General features: G+C 45.3%; 1 protein-coding gene across 8 annotated transcripts; it reads right to left on the bottom strand.

Moving 5' to 3' along the window:
* CD19 (CD19 molecule) lies at positions 1-26,099 on the bottom strand. Of its 8 annotated transcripts, XM_083708057.1 has the most exons (18): positions 26,022-26,099; positions 25,535-25,670; positions 20,236-20,481; positions 19,058-19,171; positions 16,344-16,643; positions 14,979-15,086; positions 13,813-13,858; positions 11,830-11,906; positions 10,271-10,381; positions 7,802-7,858; positions 7,135-7,194; positions 4,362-4,424; positions 4,208-4,276; positions 3,369-3,437; positions 2,570-2,638; positions 2,366-2,455; positions 1,692-1,772; positions 1-1,258 (listed from the first exon to the last, which is right to left on the bottom strand). In XM_083708057.1, exons 2-18 carry the CDS (start codon positions 25,542-25,544, stop codon positions 1,176-1,178), a joined length of 1,653 nt encoding a protein of 550 aa, XP_083564183.1. In that variant the 5' UTR covers positions 25,545-25,670; positions 26,022-26,099; the 3' UTR covers positions 1-1,175. The 8 variants fall into 8 exon arrangements, with proteins under 8 accessions (XP_083564183.1, XP_083564182.1, XP_083564184.1 ...); XM_083708056.1 differs by lacking the exons at positions 25,535-25,670; positions 26,022-26,099 and adding an exon at positions 24,951-25,228; XM_083708058.1 differs by lacking the exons at positions 25,535-25,670; positions 26,022-26,099 and adding an exon at positions 24,879-24,970.
* Positions 26,100-27,858: the final 1,759 nt, after the last annotated feature.

The following is a 27,858-nucleotide window of genomic DNA, read 5'->3' as shown; positions in this document are numbered from 1 at the left end:
TTATAGAATTTCAGTTTTATTTTACAGGATATGGCAGCAGGAGAAATGGCAAAGTAAGATGGTAGGCTGGGGAGACACACACATCGTGTGAGACACAAAGTACCCACCCCCGACAATGCCTACCTTTCCCCCTATGAAAATACAAGTATACATCAACTCACAATGAAATCAATGGTGAATTAAGGCTAGAAACAGACAATTGTGTGTGTCCCCGCCCCAGAGCTGAAGGTGGTTTGAAAGAGAGGTTGCTCACTGTATGTGCTCGTTCTACTTTTGTCCATGGAAGGCTACATTCAGATATAGGTGACAGTGTCTTGTTTTCTGCTCTTGTGGAACTACCGATATAGGTAGCAGTGTCTTTTTTTTCTGCTCTGGGGCAACATCCATTGTAATAGTGTGCAATAATAATAAAAAAATGGAGCCATATGGATAGGCACTGCTTACAGGATTTTGAAATGTTAGACTATTCCTGACCAATACACCAAGTCTGAAACAGATGGTGCATTGGACAGCTTGACAAGGGTAGGAGAGTGTGGTTTTGTAATCATTGTAGGGGTCAGCCAATCAGCACTCTGCACAGCCAGTTGGGTTGAAAGGAAGGAGGTACCTTCATGATTGTCACAAATGCTTAACAGTCAGGACTTTGTACAACTGGCTTCTGGAAAGAAGAACCAATTGCGCCAGAGCTTGATTCTCTGAGGAAATATCTACATCTGGCTAAAAATGTGCGTGTGCAGATCCACATCAGCCTAACCACTCTAGAACACCAACAAAATCAGCTTTTGTATTATTTCAAAGTTTGGCTGGAGGTAATAATTGTGGAACAAAAGAAAGGTGTGTTTCTTCCACTAGAAATGGCCTCTCTTTACTTTCAACTCTTTAAAAAAATGTGCTTGCATATCTCCAGCTCAGTCTTTCTGCTTCCATTTCAGATGTGTAGGACTCCATACTGCTCCTGGTCCTGGAGATCAAACCCAGGAATCCGATCTCCGGACCCCCTCTTCTAGCATTCTGGAAGCACCCCTCACTCCTCTGCTCCAAGAGGATCCGGAGTGCCAAGACAAGAGGAATAGTTTGTGTGGTCCCAGTTTCTGGGTAGAAACATTGCGTCCTGGCTGAGAAAGGAAAGGAATTGCCGAAGGTTCAAGCCTGCCTCCCCAACGCCTTGCCTCGTTCTAGTCTGAGCACAGCACCCCCCCTCTAAGATCAACCCCGAAAGGTATGGAGTGATGTTGCCGTGGGAGACCAAAGGCAGTGCCTGTGAAAGAAACAAAGGAAAGCAGAGGTTAGATAAATCCTGGGTCCTGGTCTAAATCTGAGCAGGACTTCTTGTATGAATTCTGTGCAAACGTAGAAGTTGCTATTATTGAAGTCATCAATTTGAGAGTCTCAACTTCTATTTAAGAGTGTGTGTGTGTGCACACACACACACAATGCTATTTTTCTAGAAAAAGAGGTGCCAGAACTCACCATGAACACCTCCCTTGTTTTCTTATAATGGCTATGGCGCCCACCTGAGAGGTGCCAGAACTGAGTTACAGTGAGTTCTGGCTGGGAAAAAAAACACCCTTTATATAAATACAAGCTTCTAGACCTGTGGATGGAAAGACAAGCTTGGAATTGCATGGGCAATGCCTCGTGAAAGTGTCCCAACTCTCCTAGAGCACAATCCTCGACTCCCATCCACCTACCTTCTCCACATGAATCCATGTTGCCTTCCTTCCGCGAACTGACACTGTTGGGGCTCTCCATATTTTCATAGGAATCGGCATCTGCAAGGAGCAGGGGGGCTGGTCAGAGATGAAGCGACCCTGAATTCCAGTTCCTTAAACAGGGGCCTATGAGACTAAGGATAATTGGCCTCACTGTTGGCCAAACATTTTTTAAAAGACTGACTATAAAAAAACCCAACAGATGTAGCTTTCCCTAATTTATAAGGAGAATGATTAGGAAAACTTGACCTGCTAGATTTCTTCCCGTCATGTGCCCAGCCACTCTAATCAACTGGTATAATAGGGATTAGAAAACGGCACCTCCCATTTTGCTTGGAGGAACAATCCTCAGAGGTTGTTCCTAACGTCTACTGACCAACAGCATTGAATATATGAAAGAACAAAGCTGGAAAACCTGGGCATCAGCTCTCCTACCCTGATGCTAACCCTGTCTGGAGATCCTGGGAGTTTTTCTTTCTAAACTGCTAGATTCTATTTCCCTCTTAATTTGCTCACATGAGTTCTGTCCCATTGGCATTGATGCCTGCCAGGGTTGGGTGGCATGTGACTGTGAATCAGCATTTTGAATTTCCCACAGCGCCCCAGATAATATTATTGGAGCATCCTGGGGCATTATTGGAAATGGCACTCACCTTCCTCGTTGCTTATGTTGGAATGAAGGTGGAGAAGCTTGCTTGAAGTGGGGCACAAGGACCCATTCATCTCTTCATAGGACTGGGAGCCTGAAGGGGCAGCAGAAATGTCACAAGCGGGACTGAATAAATTATGCCAAGTAGGATGGCAGCTAAACAGAGCTGTAGTTTAACTAGCAGGAGCAACTGTTTTTTAATGTTTACCTGTAGATGTCTCACTGCATCCATCCTGCTTGTCCACATGGGGGTCCAGGGCCAGCTGCCTGCGTAAGTCTGGGGGACAGAGAGAGATACCAAAGGCCTGTGTCATATCAGATTGCCTCTACAGAAGTATTGTTACCCAGTCATTGTGCCCATGTATTCAGCACTGATCAAGCCCCATTTGGAATTGCTACACTCTGTTTGAACTGGGACTATGTAGTCCCCAAACAATGCTAACAGTCCAACAAGGAAACTGAAAAAATCAATACCACTAGCAAATGGTCAGCTATTTTCTTATTTTGTATCTGCTTTTCACTCCTAACTTTCTCCAGAAGTATAGTTATCTTAAGGCTGCAGCCCTATGCATATCTGCTTGGAAAAAGTAAACCCCAGAAGGCTTTATTTATGAGTAAATGTACTTAGAATCATGCTTCATATTAAGCAAAGTTTTAAAAAGGTAAAAAAAAATGTACAAAGTGTGTCAGGGACTAGCAACTTCAGAACCTAGTCCAAGACCCACTTGGACATGCAGCTCACAGGTAGGTCTTTGTTAAATGTAGATAGACAGAAGAACACCATACACTGTATGTATGCATTAAGATGTATTTTAATTAACTGATGTCTGTTTTTATGCTTATTGTGTTGTTTTTATGATGTTAGCCGCTCTGAGCCCAGCCTCGGCCAGGGAGGGCAGGATACAAATAATAATAATAATAATTATTATTATTATTATTATTATTATTAGGAGGATTCAGGAAAGAGGCTCTTGATTCTTTGCCCTCTCCAAGCTCCTATCCAGTACCTGCGATAAGTCGGGCTGCACCAGGGGAAACAGAAACCTCTTCTTCCAAGTTCTCATAGTTTTCACTATCTGTGAGGGGGAAACACAGAAAGACTGAACGTCACCAGAGGAACTGAATGGCAGTGGGTTGTGCTTGCAAATATACTGAGGATGTTATTTTTATGGGGCAAACTCCAAATCCTCCCAGGCAGCTTTTACTCAGGGCAACGGCCATGCTAGAAAGGAAGGGAAGGAAGACGGTTCATAGTGTCGCCGTGGCAATTTGCAGGTGTCACTTGGATTACAGTTACTACAGGGAAGATGGCTAAAAGGGGTGGCCATGGCAAGCAGTAATCAACCACAAGAGCAGTCTCCTGAGTCAATGGAGGAAATGCTACTGCAGCAGTCATGTGCCCTTCCACATTTCTCAGCAAAATTCTGCAAGTTAGCACCGACTTCCCAGATTACACAGTTACAAGGGAAGTGTGGTCGTTCCGCTCTCCTTTATTCCCCAACACATTTTGAGATACACGCTCAGTTTATCCTTACACTTCTGAAATTAAGAAACAAAGCTGTTTATAACTCAGCAGCAGATTAGAGACTCTGCTTTGCATTTGGAAGGTTCCAGCTTCAGCCTCAGTATTTCCAGGTTCTGATCAATATATTGAATAATTCCGGAATTGTAGAGACGGCCTCCTTTAAGGAAGAGTGTATCTTGAATGAAGGATACTGGATTTTCTAAACAGTTGGTATTTTTCATTCATTCATACACACACACACACACACACACACACACACACGTGTGTGTGTGTTTGTGAGCTGGCTGCCCCTGTCTCTGCTTCCACACCCAGTTCCCGCACCTTCAGCAAGTGGATCTTGGACCAGGTTCTTCACGGAGTGCTGAGTATTGTTTGCATACAATGGGTCAGCTGTGGGTCACAAGCAAGCGGTTGGTGAGAAAGTCAGGTAAACAGACTGACATGACCCACCCCTCACCCCACACGGGTAGCTCACCACACTTCCAAATACCTGATCCCCACTTGGTCTCGTTCTTTCTGTTTTCATAAAGCGATACATCTGTGGATGGAAGAACAGCGGCTGTTGCTTAATGAAGTCTGTCATGTGGTGAAAGGAGAACCATAGCTTCACACATGCGTCCCATGCAGAAACCCCCAGGTTCAGTTGCTGAAACCTTCCCTTTAAAGAGACCCCCAAGACAGCAACATGTCTGGGAAGAACCTCTTCTTGAGAGCCTGGGGAGCTTCTGCTAGCTGCTGCATGTGATGGAAAAGTTTATTTTTGCTGGGCAGGTTGGTTCACCAAGTGTTTTCTTTTTCCTTTTCCCTGCTAGCAAATGGTTAACGAAAGGCAGTTTATGGTTGGCTGGGATTCCAGGAGGGGGGGTTGAAAAGGAGAAGACTTTGAGAGACAGTTTGTAGGTTGGGTTAGAGGTTGGGAGAGAGGGAGATAGGGAGTGAGAGGAGAGAGAGTTGGTTCTGGGTAGAAACATCCACTCTGAGGAATATATCACAAGCTGGAGAAAGTAGTCTCTGATCTTAGGGTGAAGGACAGTGTGTGGTGTCCTGAAAGAGTAACAGGCCAGGAATTAACTGGGAGGCTGAGGGTAAGCCAGGAAAGTAGAAGCTGGAAAGATATAGTCTACTTAGGTCTCATTCCAGTCAGGAGGGGAGAGATTCTTCTACGAAAAGAGAAGACTCCCAAAGCAGTTAAGATGGGTGTGGTGATCCCTTGAGTCTGTTACTTGAGTACCTCAGGAGTAGGGGTGTGTAATTGACAGGAAGTACCACCCTGTTTAAGAACCAAAGTATTAAGCGGCAACAGCTGTGCAACATCTGAGGAAGCACTGAGGTGAAGTAACATTATAATCTGAAGTATCCTGTTTTACCCACTTGTGCCATAAACTTCCTTTGTTAAATAAAATCTTTGTTTATTTGATCCAATCCTGCCTGAGATTCCAGATTTTTCCCTCACACAAGTCCCCCACAAGATAATCTGGGATAGTTTGTGGGAATTCGTGGAATTGATGTTCTGTGAAGTGGGTGCACTATATTTAAGTGAGGGCGGGCCAGCGGCAGGAGGGAAAGTGCCGTTGCACTGTCACACTGCAGTGTCCAGGGATACACCAGCTTTTGTCAACCTGTTGACCTTCAGATGTTTTAGACTACATCCCCCATCACTGGCCAACTGATGGAAGGTGAAGTCCTAACCATCTGCAGGGCAATAAGCTGGAACAAGAACATAGGAAGCTGCCTTACCTTGAGTCAGACCATTGGTCCATCTAGTTCAGTATTATCTACACTGGTTGGCAGTGTTTCATGCAGGGGGTCTCCCCCAGCCTTGCTTGGAGATTGAACCCAGGGCCTTCTGCTTGGGAAGCGAATGCTCTGCCTCTGTGTTATGGCAAAGGCTGAGGTAGGCTGATGGTCTGATTTATTATAGGGCAGTTTATGAAACAAGGCTTATGGGGTTGCTGTGGTTCACATACTGTTAGTGGACTCATTTTGTCGTTACAGGCATCTCACCAGCGCTCAATATCTTTAAAGTGAGAATTATCTATTTGGAACCATTGTATTTGGATTATTAGAGAGATATATTTCTCCTGAACTGTGGAAATGCACAGTAGCTCACCCATTCTAGCCCATTCCACATCTTTATACAGAAGGGAAATTTGACCTCACACGACTAGTCACCAACACACAGCCCCCAACTCAAAGTCCTGGGAAACCTAGTCAGATGGGTGGGTATAAATACTAAATCATTATTATTATAAATTATTATTATTACTAGATCAGATATGGGGACTGGACCTCTAACTAATCCTGCCCACCAGCGGTGTAGCTAGCCGCTTGGGTGCTGGGTCCGGCCCATGCAGCCTGCAGCCGGGGGTGGGGTGAGCAGCCCATGGGAGCGGGGCCTCTCCGCAGCCTCTTCCTCAGCTGTGGTGCAGCTGAGGGAGAGGCAGAGGGCAGACGCAAGCTCCATGCTGCCATTTCAGGCAGTGTGGAGCCTGCAGGAGCCTAAGCTACTACGTCACTCCCAAGAGAGACTCGTGGCTCGGGCACGCTGCAGGCCCCGTGGTAAGTGCTGGCTCCGCAGTGCGGCGCCCAGTGCCAGCTGTATTTTGCTGCACTGTTGACTGAGCTAAAAAGTTTTCATGAGCCTTATTATTATTATTAACTAATATTTTTGTTATTTTGTCAATCCCCCCCTCAGTGATGACACCCGGGGCATCCCGCACCCCCCGCAACCTCCTTCCTCTGCCACTGCAGCCCACCAGACCTCTTAATGTGGGCCTTTCCCAAATCAATCCCCTTTTCGCCCAGGCCATGACCCTCCTTCTGCCTGTTACAGTCCAGAATGAGCTGCCCATGCAGGGAGATATGGTTTCCTCTCTGCACTGAGAAAGGACTCCCAAGGTAGTGCTCCTGTGATCAGTCTGCTTTCCCTCCTCTGAAATCCAGGATTCATTTATTCCAGGTCTTCCTCACTGGGCATTTCTCTCTCTCTCTCTCTCTCTCTCTCTCTCTCTCCCACCCCCCCCCCCACACACACCCTCCTAATTCTCAATAAAACTCCATTACGTTATGAAGCAACTCTACAAATCACTACAGTCTCCGCCGCCTGCTCTAACAAAGGCCAGCATGCTTGGGCAGCTGTACAGAGAGTCCTCCTAACCATCCTGAGATGCTGAAAGGTTTTGGTTATCTCCATTTGCTCATAAAATGTGGGAGACTGATGAGTCGAAAGTAAGGAAAGGATTGTTTACCGTTCAAAGCCGCATCTCCCTGTTTCACTTCTTCCTGGGTGTTCTCGTAGTTGTCATCATCTGAAGCAAAAAAATTTTTTGGATAACTAGGCCCGCCCATTCTCTCTGCCTACTGTGCCCTGTTCTCTTCCATACCCCAATTTATATTCTGTTCTCCCAAATTTTATGCTGTGCTTTCTCCCACTCCACCAGCCCACTTTGCTTCCAGTCACACAGCACCCAGCAACCATCAGTCACTCGGTGACTGTGACTCCTCTGCTTCTTTGGGTTGTGCGTCATACGCTCTAACTGGACCAAGTTCCTCAATACAGTGCAGCATATGGGGGACCTGTTATAGCTAAGTGGGTGTCACAAACAGGTTCAGGGGTCTATGCTGTTTCTGAGTTCCATACCCATGCCTACAACCTGCACTCTCCCTGTGTGTGTCACGGCAAGTGCAGAAGGATGTGGATCTGTAGCAGCCCCTATGCTTTTTCCATCCTCTTATGCTGTCCCTCTCAAGCAACATGCTGTTTCTTACCAGGCACATAGTAAGTAAGCCACCTGTAGCCTCTGCCGTATTTATTCAGCCCATCTGAGTTAATCAGCAAAGGGTTTGTTGGGCACCCAGTTGACTGCAATGCATGGCAGTCACACAAGTTCATCCCAATGCCCCCACACCACTTACCATCTGACTTGAGCTCTATTTCACTGTCTGGATGTTCATATTCTTCTTCATCTTCATCTGGTGAGTGAGAGAAGGGAGAGAGAGAGAGATGTACATAAAAACCGATATTACTCTACTCATCTTACTGGTCTGAAATCACTGCACTCTTCTAGTTGACTCCATAAATGTTTAGGACAGGTAAGTAATCTCCAGTCTGCAGGCCAGTCTCAGCCTGCAAAACTATTTCTTCCAAATAATGGCCACCTGCCAATTAACTGATGACACTGGGTGATGGGTAGGTTTCAATACTGTTGGGTGCTGCTTCGCCAGCATGGTAAGACAAAGGCTTGGATGAGGTGGTAAAAACCTGTTCCTCAAGTGTGCCACTTCAAATTGCAAGTGGGGGATTGCATTATTAAATCTGATTAAGTGGGAGTGGGGGACAACATCCCTGCACATAGACAACTAGCCTGACAGGGAGAAGAGCTCTAGCATTAGCTTCCCCCCCATTGTGCTAATTATATGTGTGCAGGGTTTTCCTCCCTGACGGGCATTCATTCAACCATGAGATTGTATGAAGCAGAACAGTCCAGGAGGAAGGTTACTGCATCATCTGCTATTTCTGTGAAATGGACCAAAGTTCCTTCCCTCTTCCACCCACAACCACCCCCTTGCAAAACTGTGCTCTGAATGTGAAAGTGAGCAACACAGCATCACAGCTGTGGGATGCTGTGTAACAGCCTCAAGCTGCTGGGGCTAGTTGTGCAGCCATGCATTGTGCCCCACTTTGGGGCAGCATGTAGAGCTTGCTGTGCACACTGCCACCATTGCCACCAAGAGCTCAGCTTGGTGCTGCTGTGGGCTGGCTCTTTTCCCAAACTGTGTATTGTGTATGTGCAAAGCCTCTATGTCCTGCCCCTTGCACACTACAGGCAGAGGCAAGATGCTCACCATGGCAATCTTCATCTTAAATGAGGAGGAAGTGGGTCCTTTTCCTTTCTCTTCAAACAGTTCTATGTGTTTCCTGTGCTAAAACTTCTGCATTTTGAGAAGGCCTCCCACAGGTGGGTTTTTTTCACACTTGCGGTAACTATGGCTGTACTTTTCCCTCGCAGTTACAGGAAATTTGCATGTAAATGTTCAAAAACCTCCAGAACACATCTAACAAGTGAATGACAATGTTCATTTCAAAGGGGCTCATGAGAAGATTTGAGTATACGATGCTCTGCGGACCACATCTGCCTGCACCATTCTGCCCTATTTAATGGCACCCAAATCTTCCACCTCAGATGGCCTCATGCTTGGAGCCATTTCTGTTTAAGCCTCCTGCCTGAAAACACCTCTATTTGTTTTGCTCCTGCTATGCTTGAACTCCTTGCAGTGACCTTAGCGACACTAGCTTCACGCCCTGAACCCACTGCACCAAATTATGCATGATGGTGGCAGGCCTGTTTCTTTAAAAAATACATTTGCTCCAATCAGACGTCAAGCACTGCTGTGGGATTTGAAGTGCAAATGGCGTATGTGGGTGGGAGGTGCTGAACCCTCCCCTCTTGTCATTTTGGCCCCTTGAGAATCCCCTGCATGCACAAACATTTTCTGCTTTAAATAAGACCCCACCCCATCCCTACTTTATGTGTAACTGAAGAAAACCCGTATCAGGCTTCAGTGTAATTTGGCTCCTATTCTGTCTCCTGTGTTCTGACTTCGACTCACAATTAGGAGAAATTTGATTCACTATGCATTTACACCCAAATCTATCAGGCCTTCACTTTCTGAAACATTATGCAAATCAAAACATAACCATTCCTCCCTTGATTAAAGAAAGCATTTTTGTGCCTTTAGATCACCTTAGAGGGTTGATGAGTGCATGTAGTCTAAATATTCACTAAGCTGGTGAAGGGCAATTTAGTACAGTCACAAAAGTACATTCTTTAATCAAGGGGGAAATAAATTCTGATTGTAAACAACACTTTTAGATTTGCCCTGTGATGTTATTCAGTATCACCACCAGGAATGAACAAATCTGTTGATTTTGTTTTCCCTTTTTTCCAGTCTTAGGCTCATTTTGCTGCACTTCTGCATCAGTTTGTGAATTTCCTTTTTAAAAGCCCTCCTGTAAATTCATTAGTAATTTAGTGCGCATTTTTCCTAATATACACATTTTTCACAGATATATGCATCTTGATGTCTTCTTTCCTCTAATACACATATTTTGCACACATTTGTTTAGTTGGGGACTTTACCACAAAATTTAGAGAAATGCATATTTCAAACCTCATATACTGCATTCTGGTTTATGTGTTGTTTCAGAGAGTGCAGATTAGGTAGATTCTCATGCAGCTATGAACAGAACTAAATGATTTCCCCATCCCCTAATAGCCATTCCATGATCTATGCACTTTATGCAAATGTTCACTCCTCCTTCATAATTCTGTTTCTCCTCTAACTATATGAAACCTTCCACCTCTTCCCCCGCCCCAAACATACCTTCCATGTTGGTGGTATTGGGTAGGATCTTTCCTTTCTGAAGCAGCTGACAGCTACGCCTTGGACCCCCGTCTGGCAACACATTCTCGTAGGCATCCACCCGCTCACAGACTGTGGGAGGGTGAGGGTAAAAACACATGCTCCATCTAGATACAATTCCCATCCACCCACCCACCTAGGTGACAACTTTCAGAGGTAGCCATGTAAAGCCTGCTGCCTCCCAAGACTAACATAATGCACATCAATCTCAATTGAAGCAGACTCTTGTGAACAAAAGTTTTTGGCCATAATAAAACTGTTAGTTTAGGGCACCACCAGTTTCTCAATTGCTATACCTGGCCATCTCTGGGTAAACCAGGTCTTTCAACAGTAGTAAGGTAAAGGGGCCCCTGACCATTAGGTCCAGTCGCGACCGACTCTGGGGTTGCGGCGCTCATCTCGCTTTACTGGCCGAGGCAGCCAGTGTACAGCTTCCGGGTCATGTGGCCAGCATGACTAAGCCGCTTCTGGCGAACCAGAGCAGCACACGGAAACGCCGTTTACCTTCCCGCCAGAGCGGTACCTATTTATCTACTTGCATTTTGATGTGCTTTCAAACTGCTAGGTTGGCAGGAGCAGGGACCGAGCAATGAGAGTGAACCCCGTTGCGGGGATTCGAACCGCCAACCTTCTGATCGGCAAGTCCTAGGCTCTGTGTTTTAACCCACAGCGCCACCCACGTCCCTTCAACAGTAGTAGCAATAGTTAATTAATAAATAAGTCAAAGACACCCCAAAGGACCAGAAAAGACTTTTTATGTACGCAACAACAGCCGCTCAGATGCTCCTAGCCCAGAGATGGAAAGAAGACAAGGTCCCTACCAGAGAGGATTGGCAAACCAAGCTGTTGCACTATGCCGAAATGGCAAAGCTGACTGGAAAACTCAGGAACCAAAAGGACAAAAATTTTACAAAAGAATGGGGGGGGGATTATACATTATCTATTTGACCACTTTTGGTCCACTTTGACCACTTTGATCTCTCATCGCCAGAGCAGCGATGTCACGCTGGCCACGTGACCCGGAAGTGTCTCCGGACAGCACTGGCCCCTGGCCTCTTGAGTGAGATGGCCGCACAACCCCAGAGTCTGTCAAGACTGGCCCGTACGGGCAGGGGTACCTTTACCTTTACCTTTACCTTTAAGAGACCACTTTAAGCAGATGGAAACACTGGCAGGATTTTTATTTCACTTGTAGTGTAACCATTACCATGGACAATATGGATTGATATAAGAGTTAAGAGTTTGGAAGAAGATGCAGTTTTAAATGTTTAAAATGGAGCTCTGGGTGGGGGGTGGAAGTCATGAGATTCGGAGAAATCTCTGTATATGGAGATATATATGGATTTCTATAATGTTGTATTGGAAAAATAAATAAACAATTATTATTATTTTTTAAAGTCAAATAATGTTGTTCTGGCACCACTTCTACTTTCCCTCACAAGAAGACAGATACCTGCCCAGAAGCTCAAGGAATGAAGGGGGCGGGGTTAGGGTAGTAAGTCATTAACTCATTAACTCACCATCTTCATTTGCTGCGGGTCCCACCAGAACCCCATTGGAAGCACGTGGCCTGTTCCTCTTGGCACAGAAATACCTTCTGGAAACCACAGAACAGTAAAATAATGAACGACACCAAACTATTAATTCAATGCATGTTGCCTCGAAAATCCTTATTGGGCCCAAAGGCAGGATATATATATTATTTTTAAAAAACCACGAACATGCAGTAAATAGATAAACTGACAACACAGGCTTCGTGCCAGATTCTGCGAACTTCACTTGGAAAAGATTGTTGGGTACCACCATCAATGTGCTAGGAATGCAGCTGAGATCCCCATGGAAGTCTGATCATCCCATGGAGAGCCCAGGGGAACATCTGGTGGCAAAAATGGCTGGACATGGCAGTGGTACCATCAGGGTAGGGCTCAGGGCAAATGTCCAGAGCCCCCACATTGCAGAATGAGCAAAAGGGTCCCCAAATGCAGCACAGCTGGCTTTCACATGCTGAAGCAAGTGAAGTATAGTACCTTGGGTTTCAGACGCTTCAGGTTACAGACTCCGCTAACCCAGAAATAGTACCTCAGGTTAAGAACTTTGCTTCAGGAGGAGAATAGAAATCGTGCAGCGGGAGGCCCCATTAGCTAAAGTGGTACCTCAGGTTAAGAATAGTTTCAGGTTAAGAATGGACCTCTAGAATGAATTAAGTTCTTAACCTGAGGTACCACAGTAATAAACATCAACCTTCCAAAGCCACCCCCGAAACAAACACAGCATATTAAGTCTGGAGTCTACAATTACCAGACGGAACTACTGGACCTTGGAAAGTCTGTTGATGGATAAGGAAAAGGCCCAGAATAAAAATATATCTGCAAGTAGGTGGCACCACAGCCAATGCAAGAGATGCACCCAAGGTTTCAAATGCCCATTACCCTCAGACAGAATTTGCCACCTCCCATCCCAGCTTCTCAGAGATGCTTAGTCCAGTACCAGATTACCCAATAGGCAGACTAAGGACTTCTTCACACTTATCTTTTTGCTCCGCTCTTTCCAGGCAGAACTCTGCGCTTTAACGCTCTGTGTTTGGGCATTTTGTGTCTTTGTTTTTGCCCTGCGTTTTCCCTACAAAACCCCGCTCTTTGAAACTCGGAGCAAACATCCATTTGCTCCAGAGCAACAACAACAACAAAAAGGGCGCTCGAACAAGGAGCTTTAAATCACAGATCATGCCTAGAAAGAGTTGAGTAAATGTAAGTGTGGATAAGCCCTAGGCTAAGGTTACCAGACGTCCCCGTTTCCCCTGGATTTACAAATCAGTCCCCATAGAAAATCCATTGAAGTTGAAAAGTGTCCCCAGATTCATTGAAAAAAATCTGGTAACCTTACATAAAAATATGGTAACCTTAGTAGCCTAGCCATGCATTTAGGGTACCAGCAAAGCAGGGACACACACACACACAAAAGAAATTTGGTGTTTTTTGAGGTTTTTTAAATAGAAATTGACATTTTATATTTCAATAAAACATTGAAGTAGTTCTCATGCGAGAAAACAGAACTTTGTTAGACTTCCTTACACTCCACTTACATACTCTTTCCCTGTTCTCTTTTTATGACTTATCCCAACCTAAACCAGGGGGCACCCTTCTAAAGTAGATGGAAATGATGCGATGAAATCAGATCCTGCCATGTGTTGCAATATATGTTTTGTTTTGTTTTAATTTTTTATTTTATGGTTTAGTATTTGCTTTCATTTTGAATAACACAGGGGAGCACCATAATTTTTTCAGGGTTCAGGGCCTCTAAAGGTCTTAATCTGGCCCTCATTTATTCTTCCCATACCCCACATCCCACCTCTGGTTCCAGAGGGGTTATCCAGAGATCCCCTCTTCTCCAGTGCTGTCTTGTGGGGAGAGAGACCACCCTCCCAGATTCTCCCTCCACAGGTTATTTATTACCCATGGTCTGCCTACTAATGCTCTTGCACTCTTCCCTACACCACTACTTACCTCCGGACAGGACCCTTCAGCTTCATCTGCCTACGAACACGAATGGCTGAAATGAGAAGGATAGAACGGGAACGCATTAAATAAAAAAAATTCATTTCCTGTGCAGCCATTGTGGCATATTGGTCTACATTAATAACATCAGATAGGCTAAATACCTGGGTTGTCACAGGAGAGCTCTTATTTTACTGTAGCTGAACTGCTGTTTGCAAATATTATTCAAAGGGAGCTACTAGTTTTAGGCTGCTAATAAACAGTGTAAGTGTTGTACCAGAGGTGCCTAACTTTTTTTGGCTTGAGGACTGTGTTAACCTATGGTTAGCGCCCTTTCTCAATGCTGTCTTGCAAAACACTTTCCTGTCACATAATTCTACAGTGTTTTAAATCACTGTATTATTAATCACTAAATTCAGAAGAAGAAGAAGAAGAAGAAGAAGAAGAAGAAGAAGAAGAAGAAGAAGAAGAAGAAGAAGAGGATTTAAGAAAATAGACAAATCAGGGAGGGGAGCCACAAAAAAACCTTTGGCATCACAGTAATGGGTTTATGGGATCAGTCAGTAAAAACATTTTTTAAACAAACAAACAGAATGGGTGAATACAGTGAGGGACATGTAAGAGTGCTCAATAGTTTATTTATTTTAAAACGATAAATCTGGGGAGCACAAGAATCATTTTCAGGGGCCAAAAAAGACTAGAGGAAACTCAATAGGGCCTAGAGAAAGGAGGGGATGTGTGTTGTTGTTAGGAAGAGGCTGGACAGACAAGGGAGTTTTGGAGACATGGGGGCAGGCTCCCCATTCTTGCTCTATTATGTTGTTGTTGTTTTTTTAAAAAAAAAAGACAATTCAAATTTCATTTCAGATCAACAGACTATTAACAATCACACAAGAGTCGTATATCACAATCCGCCACCACACAATCCTTTTAGAAGTTGCTCATTGTAATGACACCTGCCACAGCAACCATTCCACATTTAGTTCCTCAGCCCCTTTCCAGGGCAAACCCTCTCAGCATGAAGTTATTGTTGGGTTAACATGCTGCTTAAAAGGGCAGAATATGTATTTACATCGGAAGAATTACTGTTAAGCTACAAGACCAGGAAGATGAGTTGCCGGAAGAATTTGGCCACCCCCTTCTGTGCTTGATCTTGCCTTTGTTCCTGTACTTACCTCGCCGGAGCCACAGGAAACAGAAAAGGCAACCAAGGCAGGCAATCATATGTATCAAGGCCACAGTCCAGATTATCCAGTGTTGGGCTCCTAATTGTAGCCAGGCAGCTTGTGGGGGAGGAAGAAAGAAAACAATTAACTGGAATCTCTGTTTATATGCATGTCTTTATTATGGCTGCAACTCAATTTTAGCTATTCATCCTACGAGTTTCAATTGATTCAACTGTCAGTTTAAATCTGCAGATGGATAGAACCAATACCGTATTTACGTGAATCTAATGCACCATCAAATCTAATGTGCACCCTAATTTTCATGACATAATCTGTCCAAAAAAGGTGCGCATTACATTCAAGGAAATATGGTATTTCTAAAGCATGAAGCAGGCTTACTCTGTTCTTAGGTAATACATACATGTGTTCTGTTAAGTTGTGGGTGAACATATCAGACACAGCGATTCTTCAAACAGCTCTTGTTTATTCACAGGCCAGAACAGAACTGAGCTGAAGGGTTCAGCCAGCCTGCTTATATAGAGTTCCAATAGAACGCAACAGTAACCATTTTCCATAACTATCCAATCAATGAATGTCACTTTCAATCCCTTATTTGCATATATGGACCTGAACTATCTACAGTATCCCCCTGCTGGCCCAGGGTGAGAACTTCAGTACAGAACATGTTCCAGGAAGCATCAATGACTAAAACGCAGCAATGCCATTCCCCCTGTACCACTACTGTGTTTCAAGTCGCAACGGCACATTGCTGTGCACACCAGAGTGAAGAAGGGTTTCTAATATGGAATTATTATTTATTTTGGTTGCAGAACTTTTCCCACTGCAGAACTTGGGGCTCATCCACACTTGGGTTTGTCCCATGATTTCCAGGCATGGGTCCGAAATGTTTTTCTTTTGTCCTGCCACTTCCCCCAGGAAAACTCACTGTTTACTGCTGAATCAGAACAAACATCAATTGGGTTTTCTGCAGATTGACATTTGATTGACATTCAGCAGTAAACAGAGTTTTCCTGGGGGAAGCGGCAGGACAAAAGAAAAAAGGTCTCAGACCCAGGCCTGGAAGTCACAGAACAAACTGAAGAACTCATGGGACAAAAGGGAAGTGTGGGCAAGCCCTTCGAGGCTTCCTATTTGTTTATGTATGTGTGTATGTATATAGATCCCACCGCCCCCCCCCATATTTCAAAGTAAATATTCCATAGTGGTGTTTATTTTTAAAAACTTCATCAACATTGCACTGGAAAAATTAAAATTTGGAAACATTTCGGATCTGAAACTGGAGATTTGGACTTTGCAAAGACGATCCACATTTCAAATGCATACAAACTTGTCCCCCTGTTCGCCTTCACCCACCTGGCTTTGCTGCCACCTCCAACTGAAAATGGTGGGCCTGATCCTTCCACTGACAGGTGTAGTTCCCAGCATCCGTGGATGTCACCGATGGCAGCATCAGAATGATGTCATTGGTCCTCATCAACAGCAAGTGGTTGGTGATGGAGCGCCACAGCGACACGGTCACCAGCACAGTCTTTTTGCCCGTTGAATCGTGCTGAATCCAGAGGAGAGTCCCATTGGTCCAGTTCCTGGGTATTGGGGCATCACAGGGAAAATATTCCATACCATTTGTAGGATGTGGGGAGTCAGCCTGGCGCCCTATGGAAGAGGGTAGTGAGAAGTTGAGCTGAAACACAGTTTTCTGCAATTTTTAAATATTTTTTTAACAGCTGATGTTTTCCAAAATTTCCAAAATGATTTTAAAATTCTGGCTTAAAAAAAAAAATGATGCAGAGGGGTAAGCCTTAGCGATACATTTTAAAGGAAGCAATATGTCAACTGAATATGTCTTCCCAGATGCCATCATCTTGGGTTTTGCAAAATCCTTCAGCTGAAAAGCATCCTGCATTACCCAACACCAGCTTGTGAAACTTCGGGAGAGAGCCACACAGCGGCACGTCTGCTATTAGGCTTGTAAGGACCGATCGAAGGAATGCAAGGCCCTGGGTGCCACTGCTGTCAGAGAGGAAGAAAACCATCTGAGTCTTTGAGCGGGGTGGGGGTGGGGGTGGGGGTGGGGACTCCCAAATTCCAATGGGATGTGGAGCTACATGGTGAGCCATGGGGCCTTCCTTGGTCCAGAGCTGAGAAGGAACTGACAGAGCAAGCTACAGACTAACTGCTTCCTATCCACTCTCACTGAAGTTAATATTGACCCATTGAAAGGTGCCAGGCAAAAACTTTCCTCCCTGTCACACCCCACCCACCAGCTTTTGGCCCTTAATTTGAAGGGTTACTGTCAAATGAGGGACGCAGGTGGCGCTGTGGGTTAAAGCCTCAGCGCCTAGGACTTGCCGATCGAAAGGTCGGCGGTTCGAATCCCTGCGGCGGGGTGCGCTCCCGCTGCTCGGTCCCAGCGCCTGCCAACCTAGCAGTTCGAAAGCACCTCCGGGTGCAAGTAGATAAATAGGGACCGCTTACCAGCGGGAAGGTAAACGGCGTTTCCGTGTGCGGCTCTGGCTCGCCAGATGCAGCTTTGTCACGCTGGCCACGTGACCCGGAAGTGTCTCCGGACAGCGCTGGCCCCTGGCCTCTTGAGTGAGATGGGCGCACAACCCCAGTCTGTCAAGACTGGCCCGTACGGGCAGGGGTACCTTTACCTTTACCTTTTTACTGTCAAATGCTGTTGCAGTTGCTTGAGAGTAACCAGGCAGGATTCCAACCTGTCTTTTACAGGCTTTATTTTGGTGCAAACTATTTACAGTGAAGAGCGTCACAAGTTCATGTCTGGCTCAATCGCTAGCAGAATCCGGGAGTGGTCTGTTTTTGTACCTCCCCCAACATAAAAGTTTCGTCACCCCCAGTCTTTTCCACCCCTCCCTGCACCTCAAACTACGGCGCATGATGGGTGACGGCAAGAGCGTGCCTCCCTCCTCTCCGGCTTGCTCAGGCACGGTGTTAAGGCTCTTACTAGCATCCTCTGGTCCTTGCACCTCTTCCCCACTGGAGGTAAGGCTTCCCTCCTCACCGGAAGAGTAACTGCTTCACAAGATTTTCGGAGGCTCCCTGTAGCACACCTACCCCTCTATCTCTTGCCTTTGAGCCGATAGCAGTTCCCTGACAGTTACCAAGTACTCGTGGACTTTTAATGGAGCAGGCTCTGTAAGACCTGTCTGCTATTTGTATACTGAGGTCCAGCTCCGAGGGCCTTCTGGCAGTTCCCTCACTACAAGGAGTGAACCAGGCAGAGGACCACCTCAGTAGTGGTGCCTGCCCTGTGGAACCCCCTCCCATCAGATGTCAAGGAGATAAGCAACTATAGGACTTTCCCAAGACATCTGAAAGCAGCCCTGCATTGGGAAGCTTTTTATGTTTGATGTTTTCCTGTCTTGCTATTAGGTTGGAAGGCACCCAGAGTAGCTGGGGCAAACCAGTCAGTTGGGTGAGGTATATGTAATAACTACCTTAGATCTATTGATTTCAGTGGTATTGATTTTCAGAGGAGTAGAACTTAGGTGGATACAACCTGCTGTATTGGTGTTGTATTCACCACTCCTCTCCCACCTCTGCCATTCCTCTGTCTCTCTCCTCCCTCCCTTGCTCCAAAAGGGAAGGTGGTTGAGAGATTAGTCAGGTGCGAAGGGCCAGCCAGGGAGTGAGGCTGCTAGCCATGGCCACCAGTGCCAGTTGCAGGGTCCCCCCAAAGCCCAGGGGGTCTGGGTCAGTTCCCCCGGTTCTCCCCCACCTTCCCCACGGAGCAGCCCTATCCGAGCCCTTGGATTCTACCCCACCAATTGGCTCTCCCGTCCCTACACCCACTGACCTTGGACCCAGAATTTTGTCATTAAAAAGCACATTCACAAACACACCCACACCCCAAATCCTCAGTAAAACTACCAGGAACCAAACAGAAAAAAGCCTAAAAACGTACTGTCCCGGAAGTCCTTCCCCACAAATGTAGGTGTACTTTAGCCACAGCCCACCAGGCCTTTATGAGGTGGGGGGAAGGAGTAATCCACCCCTCGCCCAATTTCCTAGTGAAATGTAGAAATACAACTTGGATGTGATCTTACAGGCTTGTTGTGGATAAAAGCTGCTGTTACTACCCGAACCAGCATCTCTCATGCTGTCTTTCACTTCCTCTTCAATGTCCTCAGGGTCTTTATCACCACCATCATCATCATCACCTGTAGTAAACAGACCCAGATGAGCAACCCAGCCCATTGTTTCTCAGCCCAGACAATCTGCCCTGCCCACTCTTGTCTACCCCACCCCCACCCCCCCACATTATGCTGTGCTCATTCCGGCTGAACAAGCCCATCTTGCTTCCAGTTACAGGTCCCAACACCACTTTGTCTAGAGGGCTGCAGCTCCCCTCCCTCTGTGTAGTGTGATTGTGTGTCACAGAACCTCCAATTGTAACCAGTTCCACCAGTTCCTCCAGCATAGCATTCAGGGGTTCTGTGCCAAGTAAATGAGCAACTGTAGCAGGTACAGACTTTTGTGCTGTTTGTCAGCCATGGGGGCCTGGCAGTTCTTAGAGCAACATATACGTGAATGTGTCCTCCAAATTACAGTGGTGGCAGTGATGGTAATAATAATAGTATCTGTAGAGTTTGGTTTCTGCTTTTTACCACCATCTTAACTGCTCACCGGTAGAGATGAGAGAATCTGCCAGTTTCGGTTTCTCTCAGTTTCTCATTCTGCCAGTCTTAAGTTCTCCATATTTCCACATCACACAAAAAATACATTAAAAAAAAAATCCTCACCAGCAAATTTCTCTTAACACGCACATTTTTGCAAAGCAATATCCCCAAACATAATGCAAATTTTAATGCTGTTTTCACTAATGCATGCATTTTAATGCACACTTCTCAATACTTGGCTGGAGAAAAGTATTGTGATATTCTGAGAAGTGTAAATTTCAAAGGAATGTTGTGTTTCAGTTCATGAATTGTTTCAGAAAGTGCAAGTTAGGTTGGTTCGCCATTATTATTATTAGTAGCAGTATTGATTATTAATTGATTGATTGATTTAATATCCCACAACTTCCTCCCAAAGCACCCCAGGGCAGCAAATGCACCATGATAAAACACTTAACATACCACTGTATCTAAAAACCATTCCAATTCAGATATAGACTGGGAAAGTTATTTGTTTAAAAGGCTTATTGGTAGAGGAAGGTCTTCAGTAGGCACCAAAAAGACAATATGCAAACTCAGTTTAATTTCCCCTCACCATACCTACTCACCTGTCCATGTGAGTGTGTGGTTCTTTCCTGAGATGCCATTCCAGCTGCAGGTAAACCATATGCCATCTCGCCTGGAGATGCTGTAAAGGAACAGACGCCACTTTTCACCCAGATTTGCCTCTGAGTGGTTATACTTGACATGCACATACGAGAGTTCCTTCCCAGACGGACCAAGCCAAGTCAGATTCAAATCGTCAGAAGCCAGTGTGTGGTTAAAAGTGCAGGGCAGAAGAACCGCCTGGGTCTCTGGGATTTGGGAGGAAAACATCAAGCATTTCATTTTTTGTTATTCCTTTCTTACACACTTTTCAACTTAAAACGTTTCCAAAGTGATAAGCGTACAGTTTGAGCAAACAACCACCATCTTTAATATACAGCCAGCTAAAACACGCATAGCAGCAGCAAGCTTTTAAGACAGTGAAAGTTAATTCTTAAAAATCTTAAAGCAGCAATAAAACAGCAAGCAAAACAGTCATTTAAACAGGAAAAGAAACAGCTGGTAAAGTAGCATTTAGGGCCAAGTACAGAGAGTGAGGCGGCTGTCTCAGGCAGCTGGTTCTGAGTGACATGAAAAAGCAGCAAATGGTTAGTTATTTAATTTGTTGTAATCTTTACCGGCAGGGAGAGGGGCTTGTAGAATTTTAAGCTTGGTTGGCCTTGACTTGGGCAGAGAGGTGGTGGAGGCAGAGGAACCATTTACTGCTTAGTCTCAGACAATGAAATGTTTTGGGCCAGCCCTGTAAAACCACCTGTGCCATCATTGTCCAACCTTTCATTCAAGCTCATTAAGTGAATCAGAGTTGAGGCAAATGGCAAGGCCTTAACCTCCCATCTAAAACAGCAGTGAAGGTACCAGGTAGACTTCCTTGGCTGGGTGTTTCATGAGCAAGATGCCAACATCGCAACAGGCCCTCTCCCTGATTGCCTCCTGCCTCACCTCTGAAAGCCAAGGTGTCTAGAAAGAGACCTTTGAGTACCCAAGACTGTTTTCATGGCACTAGGTAGGGCTTCAGGGACCCATCTCCCAGCCATAAAGTATGAAGGCACATTCCCTAGATCAACAATACCTTCTCCTATCGCCTCTGTTGCCCATGCTGGCAAACGTCAAGCCATGTCAACTTTCCCTTTCCCAGCCTCATGAGCAATATCACAGCTCCGCACAACTGATTACTTGCTTTAACAGCTGAATCTCTGATCTGAAGCCTTCCGGTGATAGTGACAATGATCACCTAAGGCTTTTCATAGCGCAAAGATTTAAATAAATGACACAGGCTTTCAATTTGGAAGACGCAACAGCAAAGGAAAGAAGGATGAAAACAAGCAAATTCAGGTGCCATGGACCTTTCCGGTTACCAGCTGGAAGCTTGCCTGCTTACTATTCCCAGATGCTACCGGCTGTGGTCAGGAAACAGCATTCTGCACATCCTCAAAGGGACTCTTTGTTACTGCTACCTTGGTGGTCCTCGCCTGCCCGCCCACCGCTATATCTGAAATCCATTCCCAACAACCCTGGTATCTTGCCTTCCACCATCCTCTCCCATCTGCAGGACCCACCTGTGGCCTGGACAACATCGGTTAGCTCTTCTGGCATTCCAGTGGCTGCTCCCAACCAACTGAGCCACAGCAAAAACAGGTAACGCAGAGCGGGTACCATAGCCTCCCTGCAGCCAGCCCCACTTGCACACCGATCCATCCCCCTGGGCAGCCAGGCAGAGTGAGGCCCAACAGGCAGCCCCAAAGGGGCGGTAGTTTGATGACTAGCTGCTTTGGCAGAAAAGGGGGTCCCTGGAGCATGAAGTTCCCACCATGCTCCCCTGAGGGCTGAGGAAAGGAAGGGCGGGGAGACTATGTAAAGCACAGAAGCAACTAAGAAGAGAAGCTTCAGCATTAGACCGCTTGTTCCAGGCTTCCTTCCTTCTTTCTTTCTTTCTTTCTTTCTTTCTTTCTTTCTTTCTTTCTTTCCACAATTTATAATTACACTTTACCTACCCCTAGATATCTGAGGCAGTTCGCAATGTAACTTGCTGAAACCAAACACAAATGAAGGTGACAAAAGGTGACTTGTTACTATTACTGGTGGTGGCGATGAAAGAAATAATCACGGCGGGTGATATTCAAACGAGTTCCACTCAGAGGACCCACTGAAATTAGTGAGTGTGACTAAGTTTATCATGTAACCAGACGTACACCGAGTAAAACTTAGTTGAACATCACCCAGCAATAAGAAGAAGAAGAAGAAGAAGAAGAAGAAGAAGAAGAAGAAGAAGAAGAAGAAGTTCCTTCAGGCAGTTGGTGGTCTCTTTGGGAACTTTTGGCAGGAGCTCCCTGGTCTGGTCTTTTCCATGACAACTGAGATGCTACAAGCTCCTCGCTATTTTCACCTCCGAAATGTGGGGAATTTGTGGGTTCTGCACACTGTCGCAGGGCCAGTCATGAGATAGAATGAGACCATTGTCTCAGGTGATACGGAGGGGGGGGCATGTCTTCTTCACCTTCTTCTTCGCTACAATATATCAATTTTTTTCCATTTGTCAATGTCAAAAGGGACTAAAATCTATAAAATTCATAGAAAGTCAACGTGCCAATTTGCTCAATTTCTCTAGGACTCCATCACACCTCCCCTGTCCTCCATAATCCCTCAAGCAAGGTGTCAAGACCCTAATCCTGTCAAATCACTCTGCCAAGCCTTTCCTCCAGGCAATGCCAGTACATGGACCATTGTCTTCTCATCAGGATGTGCTTATCTGCGCATATCTCCAGCTCTGCATATTCCCCCCTCCCTCCTCCATATGTTAATCCTGTGTAACCCAACCTCTTCTTAATGTCAAAACAAAATTTTTTTTCCTTCCAGTAGCACCTTAAAGACCAACTAAGTTAGTTCTTGGTATGAGCTTTCGTGTGCATGCACACTTCTTCAGATACACTGAAACAGAAGTTACCAGACCCTTCTATATAGTGAGAAGGTGGGGAGGGGTATTACCAAGAACTAACTTAGTTGGTCTTTAAGGTGCTACTGGAAGGAAATTTTTTTGTTTTGACTATGGCAGACCAACACGGCTACCTATCTGTAACTCTTCTTAATGTATTCATGATGTAATCTGTGTAACCCAACCTCTCTTTAATGTATTCATGATGTAACTGGGATGTATTTTGCACTGTATTCTGGGAGATGGAGGGAAGTTTCAAAAGTTTATGTCACCCCTTTCTCGCTGTTCAATTTCGCCTTGAACCTGTTGCGCAATAAACTTGGATCTTCTGCAGCTTGCTCCTGTCTCCGGCTGAGCTCATTTTCCTCCGCAGGGACCCGCGGACTTAGTCCGACGAGCTGGGTGGCAGAGCAGCCTCGCACCCAGATTTTACCATAACACAGGGAATAAGAGCAGGGGGTGCAAATTGTTAAAAAAAAACAAAACAAAAAAAACTGACGGCCTCTTTACTTGCATCGCTGCTGGGCCACCTGCCTGCCAGCTGAACCAGCTAAAAGTCTTGCTGAAAATAAGCTAACAGTTTAAATTTCCAGAGACTTTAGATTTGTAACGTATTACAAGCTGATGTAGAAAAAAACCTGCTCTTTTCCCTTATGGGGTATCCAAGAGCCCATATAGAGTTCTTAAGTGGGTTCCCTATCAGTAGGAGAAAATAACAGAGGCTAACCAGATAATATTGAGAAGCAAAGCAGCTGGTAACCCTGATCCATATTAAACTGTTGCAACAGGGTGCTCACAACCACATGCAGGAGGCAGGAGGGTCCCAGAACAATGGTGCGCAAGCCCTTATATAGAGTTTTGAAATTGCCCACCCTATAGCTCAAGACTACCCCAAAAAACATCATACATACATCACAGAAGGAGGCAGTCTACACCAGAAATCCTGTCTGCCAGGATACCTGACAATGGTCTCTGATTGCTTTACTTGGGCAGCCCAGCCATTCTTTTGTGATGGTAAATACTTTAATTCCTTGAATCCAGTCACAGGCTCTCCCTATTCATACACAAAGACACCCTAAAGAGAGAGGCTTTCCTATTTCCTTCCTCCTTGCAGAGGAGAAACATTTGAGGTCAATTTGGGAGAGTCAAAATGGCTTCAGGATTGCTCTCCTGTACTATTTCAGAAACGTGGGTTATATACTTATGTATGTGTTTGTCTTGTAATTTTATGAACATTTAATTTATATATTTGAGACTTTAAATTCTTATAACAAACCGGAGCTTCAAGCAGCGGTGTCACAGGCCCTTTTCTCCTCGCCCAGAAGGCCTCACTCCACGGAAGGATGTCCTCCTTGTCCCTTTCTCACAAGCGAGGCAGGAAGGAGGGGGAGAGGAGAGTCTACTTCTGCTGCAGCAAAAGCAACAGTTAAAATGAAACAAATAATTGGGGCGGGGAAGCCAAGAATGGGCAACACCAGCAGGGTGAGGAGGAGGAGGAGGGAGGGGAGAGACAAAGAGCCACCTTCTCCCTCAAGAGGCGCAACAGAAGGCCCTGCATTGTAGGACTGCTTTTGTTTTAAAAAGCAAAACAAAACATTTGTGAAGGATGTGGCAAGATGAAAAAAAAGAGGCATCAGAAAGAGCAGCAGGGCCTCCACCCTAACGCCAGGAGTTGGAGCTAGATAAACACTAGATAAAGATAATGTTGCTGCTTACTTAGCATACCAGGGACTCCCTAAGACATTTTGTTGAATGATGTGTGTTGTAAGAAAAAACACTGCTCCTTACTCTTCCTTTTCCCCTTATGGGGTATCCAAGAGCCCATATACAGTCCTTATGTAGGTTCTCTATCGGTAGGAGAAAATAACAGAGGCCAGCCAGAGAATATTGAGAAGCAAATATACAGGATCAAGTTTAAGGTGCTGGTTTTAACCTTCAAAGCCCTATACGGCTAGAACCCTCGTACCTACAGGACTGCCTCTCCTGGTATGTCCCACAGAGGACCTTACAGACTTCAAATAAAAACATCTTGGAGATCCCAGGCCACAGGGAGGTTAGACTGGTCTCAACCAGAAGCAGAGCTTTTTCGGCTGTGGCCCTGATCTGGTGGGCACAGTCTGACGCTCTCTTCTGCTGTAACATTCATAGAACTCTAACCCGGTGGCTGCCATTAATTTGATTATGAATTGATTCTAGAATGTATTTTAATTAATTGACTGTGTGATTTTATGTACAGTGTGCTATTGTTACCTGTTGTTAGCCACTCTGAGCCCAGCTTTGGCCAGGGAGGGCGGGATTCAAATAAAAATTCTTCTTATTATTATTTGAGTTCCTATAACAATGTGTAAGATTTTTAAATTAGATTTATATACCGCTCTTCATCCAAAGGTCTCAGGGCAGTTCACAAGATAAAAACGCACGATGGAGGTGGCAAGTGGGTTGCACTTCCTGTTTCACCTCAAGTGCCAAAATAGGGCACGGCAGTCCTGAGCGGTAACATCGGTGCCACTGCAAAACAAAGCAAACCAGCAAACAACTAAGAACATGCAAAACACAATCAACATAAAGCAAGTCATAAGACTCCTTCCTAAAGGGCTGTTGGTGGTAGTTGGCCCTTGGGCTGGGGGCAGTCACTATCAGACTCCCCATTGCAGTGTACTTCCATTCTGGTGTAGGGATGGGGGAGAAATTGTGTTCAGTTCACACTTAATGGCAAGCCTCCCTCATTCATACTTTCTGAAACAATACGAGAACCGAAACATAACCATTCTTCGAAATTCACACATTTCTGAATTTGCCAGTGCGTTTCTCTAGTCAATTGAAAAAAATGTTTAAAATAACTTTTGTAAAAACACAAACCTGATGTCCTGCCCAGGCCGCGAAGGAGGAGCTATTTATATAGCCAGTGCCAGATTTATGTATAGGCTAAGTAGGCTGAATCCTAGGGTCTATAAATCTAGGGGGCCTCACCAGCTTGCCCACTCCCCAGCAGTCAACCTCCCCTCTCCCAAAATTGCAAACCCAATACCTCATGCGAGGGCAGGGCAACTTGGGCCTCTAATCTAGGGGGCCTCACCAGCCTGCCATCTCCCCACTGCCACAGTCCCCCTCTCCCAAAATTCGAAACCCAAGACTTCATTGAAGGGCAGGGACATTCAGGCCCAGCAACTATGAGACTCAGGGCTAGCCAGTGGGGGCCCAATTTGAAGAAGTGGGGCCCAACTTTAGGTTTTTTTGGTAGGGCCCCAGTTCACAGCCAAAGTCTGCAAAATCTCATAGATATACCGGTAAATAAAATCCATCTAGATTGCCCTGGTGTGGGGGCTCTCTTAGGAGCGGCCCTCAGGGCCCAATTTGGCCCAATTGTTCCAATTTCCTTAAGATCAGCCCTGATGAGTCTGTGCAGGGGTTGGACTGACAAGCCGTGCACCTTCTAGGTCCCTGATGTCACTATTCAGAGTACAGACTCAGGGACTTGTAATGGAAATAAAGGGGGTCACTTACTGGAAATCAGTTTTGTCACCTCTCCCCTGCCAAACCCCAGGATGATGAGCCCAGCCACCTTTTATTCACAGTCGCATAAGCGCTACACTACAGCATGGCATAAAGCTGTACGTTCAACCGCTGAAATACACACCCAATATGTAGCAATGGAGATTTATGTTACTGCTTTATGAATGAACACTGTGTTTTATTAATGGACTCTGTATTTTTGGAATTACCTAAGAGCCACCAATAGGGAGCTCTAGGATCTGACAGCTAACCAATTGGGTACTACCAAACAGCGACCCCTATAGCTGAAAGCAGGTAATCAGCAGGAAATGCTTCAGCTTAGCCTTTGTACTGTTGACAGAACACCCCCTACTGTGCAGATAATGGAGAAAGCTCATAAATGGTATCCCTTCTTTTGTCCTGCCCAATTCTATTACACTGGTGTAAACCCTGGTGCACGAGGAACCCAGAATAACAGCAAATCAAATCCGTTCATACGTCAGCAACTGGTAAGACTTGTCAACCTGTTATTCCAAAATCTTCCTAGATTATAAAGCTCCAAAATACAGGCCAAAAGAGAGCAGTTCTGGAAAGAGCGAGCCTGTGGGACCACCCGTGGAAAGGCCCTGCTCCGTGTAGCTCCTGCCTTGTCATTTGATAGGGTGTCCACTTGCCTTCCTTCTTGACATGGATGCTCTCTATTGGAGTCTCCAGGTCCAATATAAAGACCATAAAGGCCATTGGGCTGGGTCTTCCTGTTATATTGCCTGCCAGCTGCAGGCAATGGTGGACGATGGAGACCACTTGTCCTGAGTGGCCCGATTGCTGTGAGGGGCAGCTTTATAAAATAATGGTTTATTGAATATGTACAAATAAATTGTAACCAGATAGGGACACTGGCAGGATTATTGTAATAACCTGCAGTTTCATAAGAGTAAATAATTAAATTAGATGAATAAAAGAATAAGTTAAGTTCATTTAGAATATGCAGGAAACGATAAATTTAAGGAACTGCAGACAGAGGAGGAAAGAAGTCAAGTTTTGAAATGTTAAAACGACTGTAAAACTATTGAAATGTATATAACTGAAAATCACAAATAAAAAATGTAAAAAAAAAATGAAATTAAGATTGGAAAAATGAGAAACTGAGAGAAATTGAAACTGATAGGTTTGCCCCTCCCTATTCTGGTGGCAGCTGACATAC

The sequence above is a fragment of the Podarcis gaigeae genome (genome assembly GCF_964106915.1).
Source record: "Podarcis gaigeae genome assembly, chromosome: 13".
NCBI classification, from domain to species: domain Eukaryota; kingdom Metazoa; phylum Chordata; class Lepidosauria; order Squamata; family Lacertidae; genus Podarcis; species Podarcis gaigeae.
The sequence above is the reverse complement of the archived record's forward strand: the minus strand, read 5'-3'. Positions and strand labels throughout refer to the sequence as shown.

Coding starts and splice junctions, on each gene's coding strand:
- CD19 (XM_083708053.1), bottom strand. CDS start 22,123: ATGCTGAAGCTTCTCTTCTTAGTTGCTTCTGTGCTTTACATAGTCTCC. Junction 7,859..10,270: donor CAATACCACCAACATGGAAG/GTATGTTTGGGG, acceptor CTCACTCACCAG/ATGAAGATGAAGAAGAATAT. Junction 2,639..3,368: donor TGCAGCCCGACTTATCGCAG/GTACTGGATAGG, acceptor TCTGTCCCCCAG/ACTTACGCAGGCAGCTGGCC.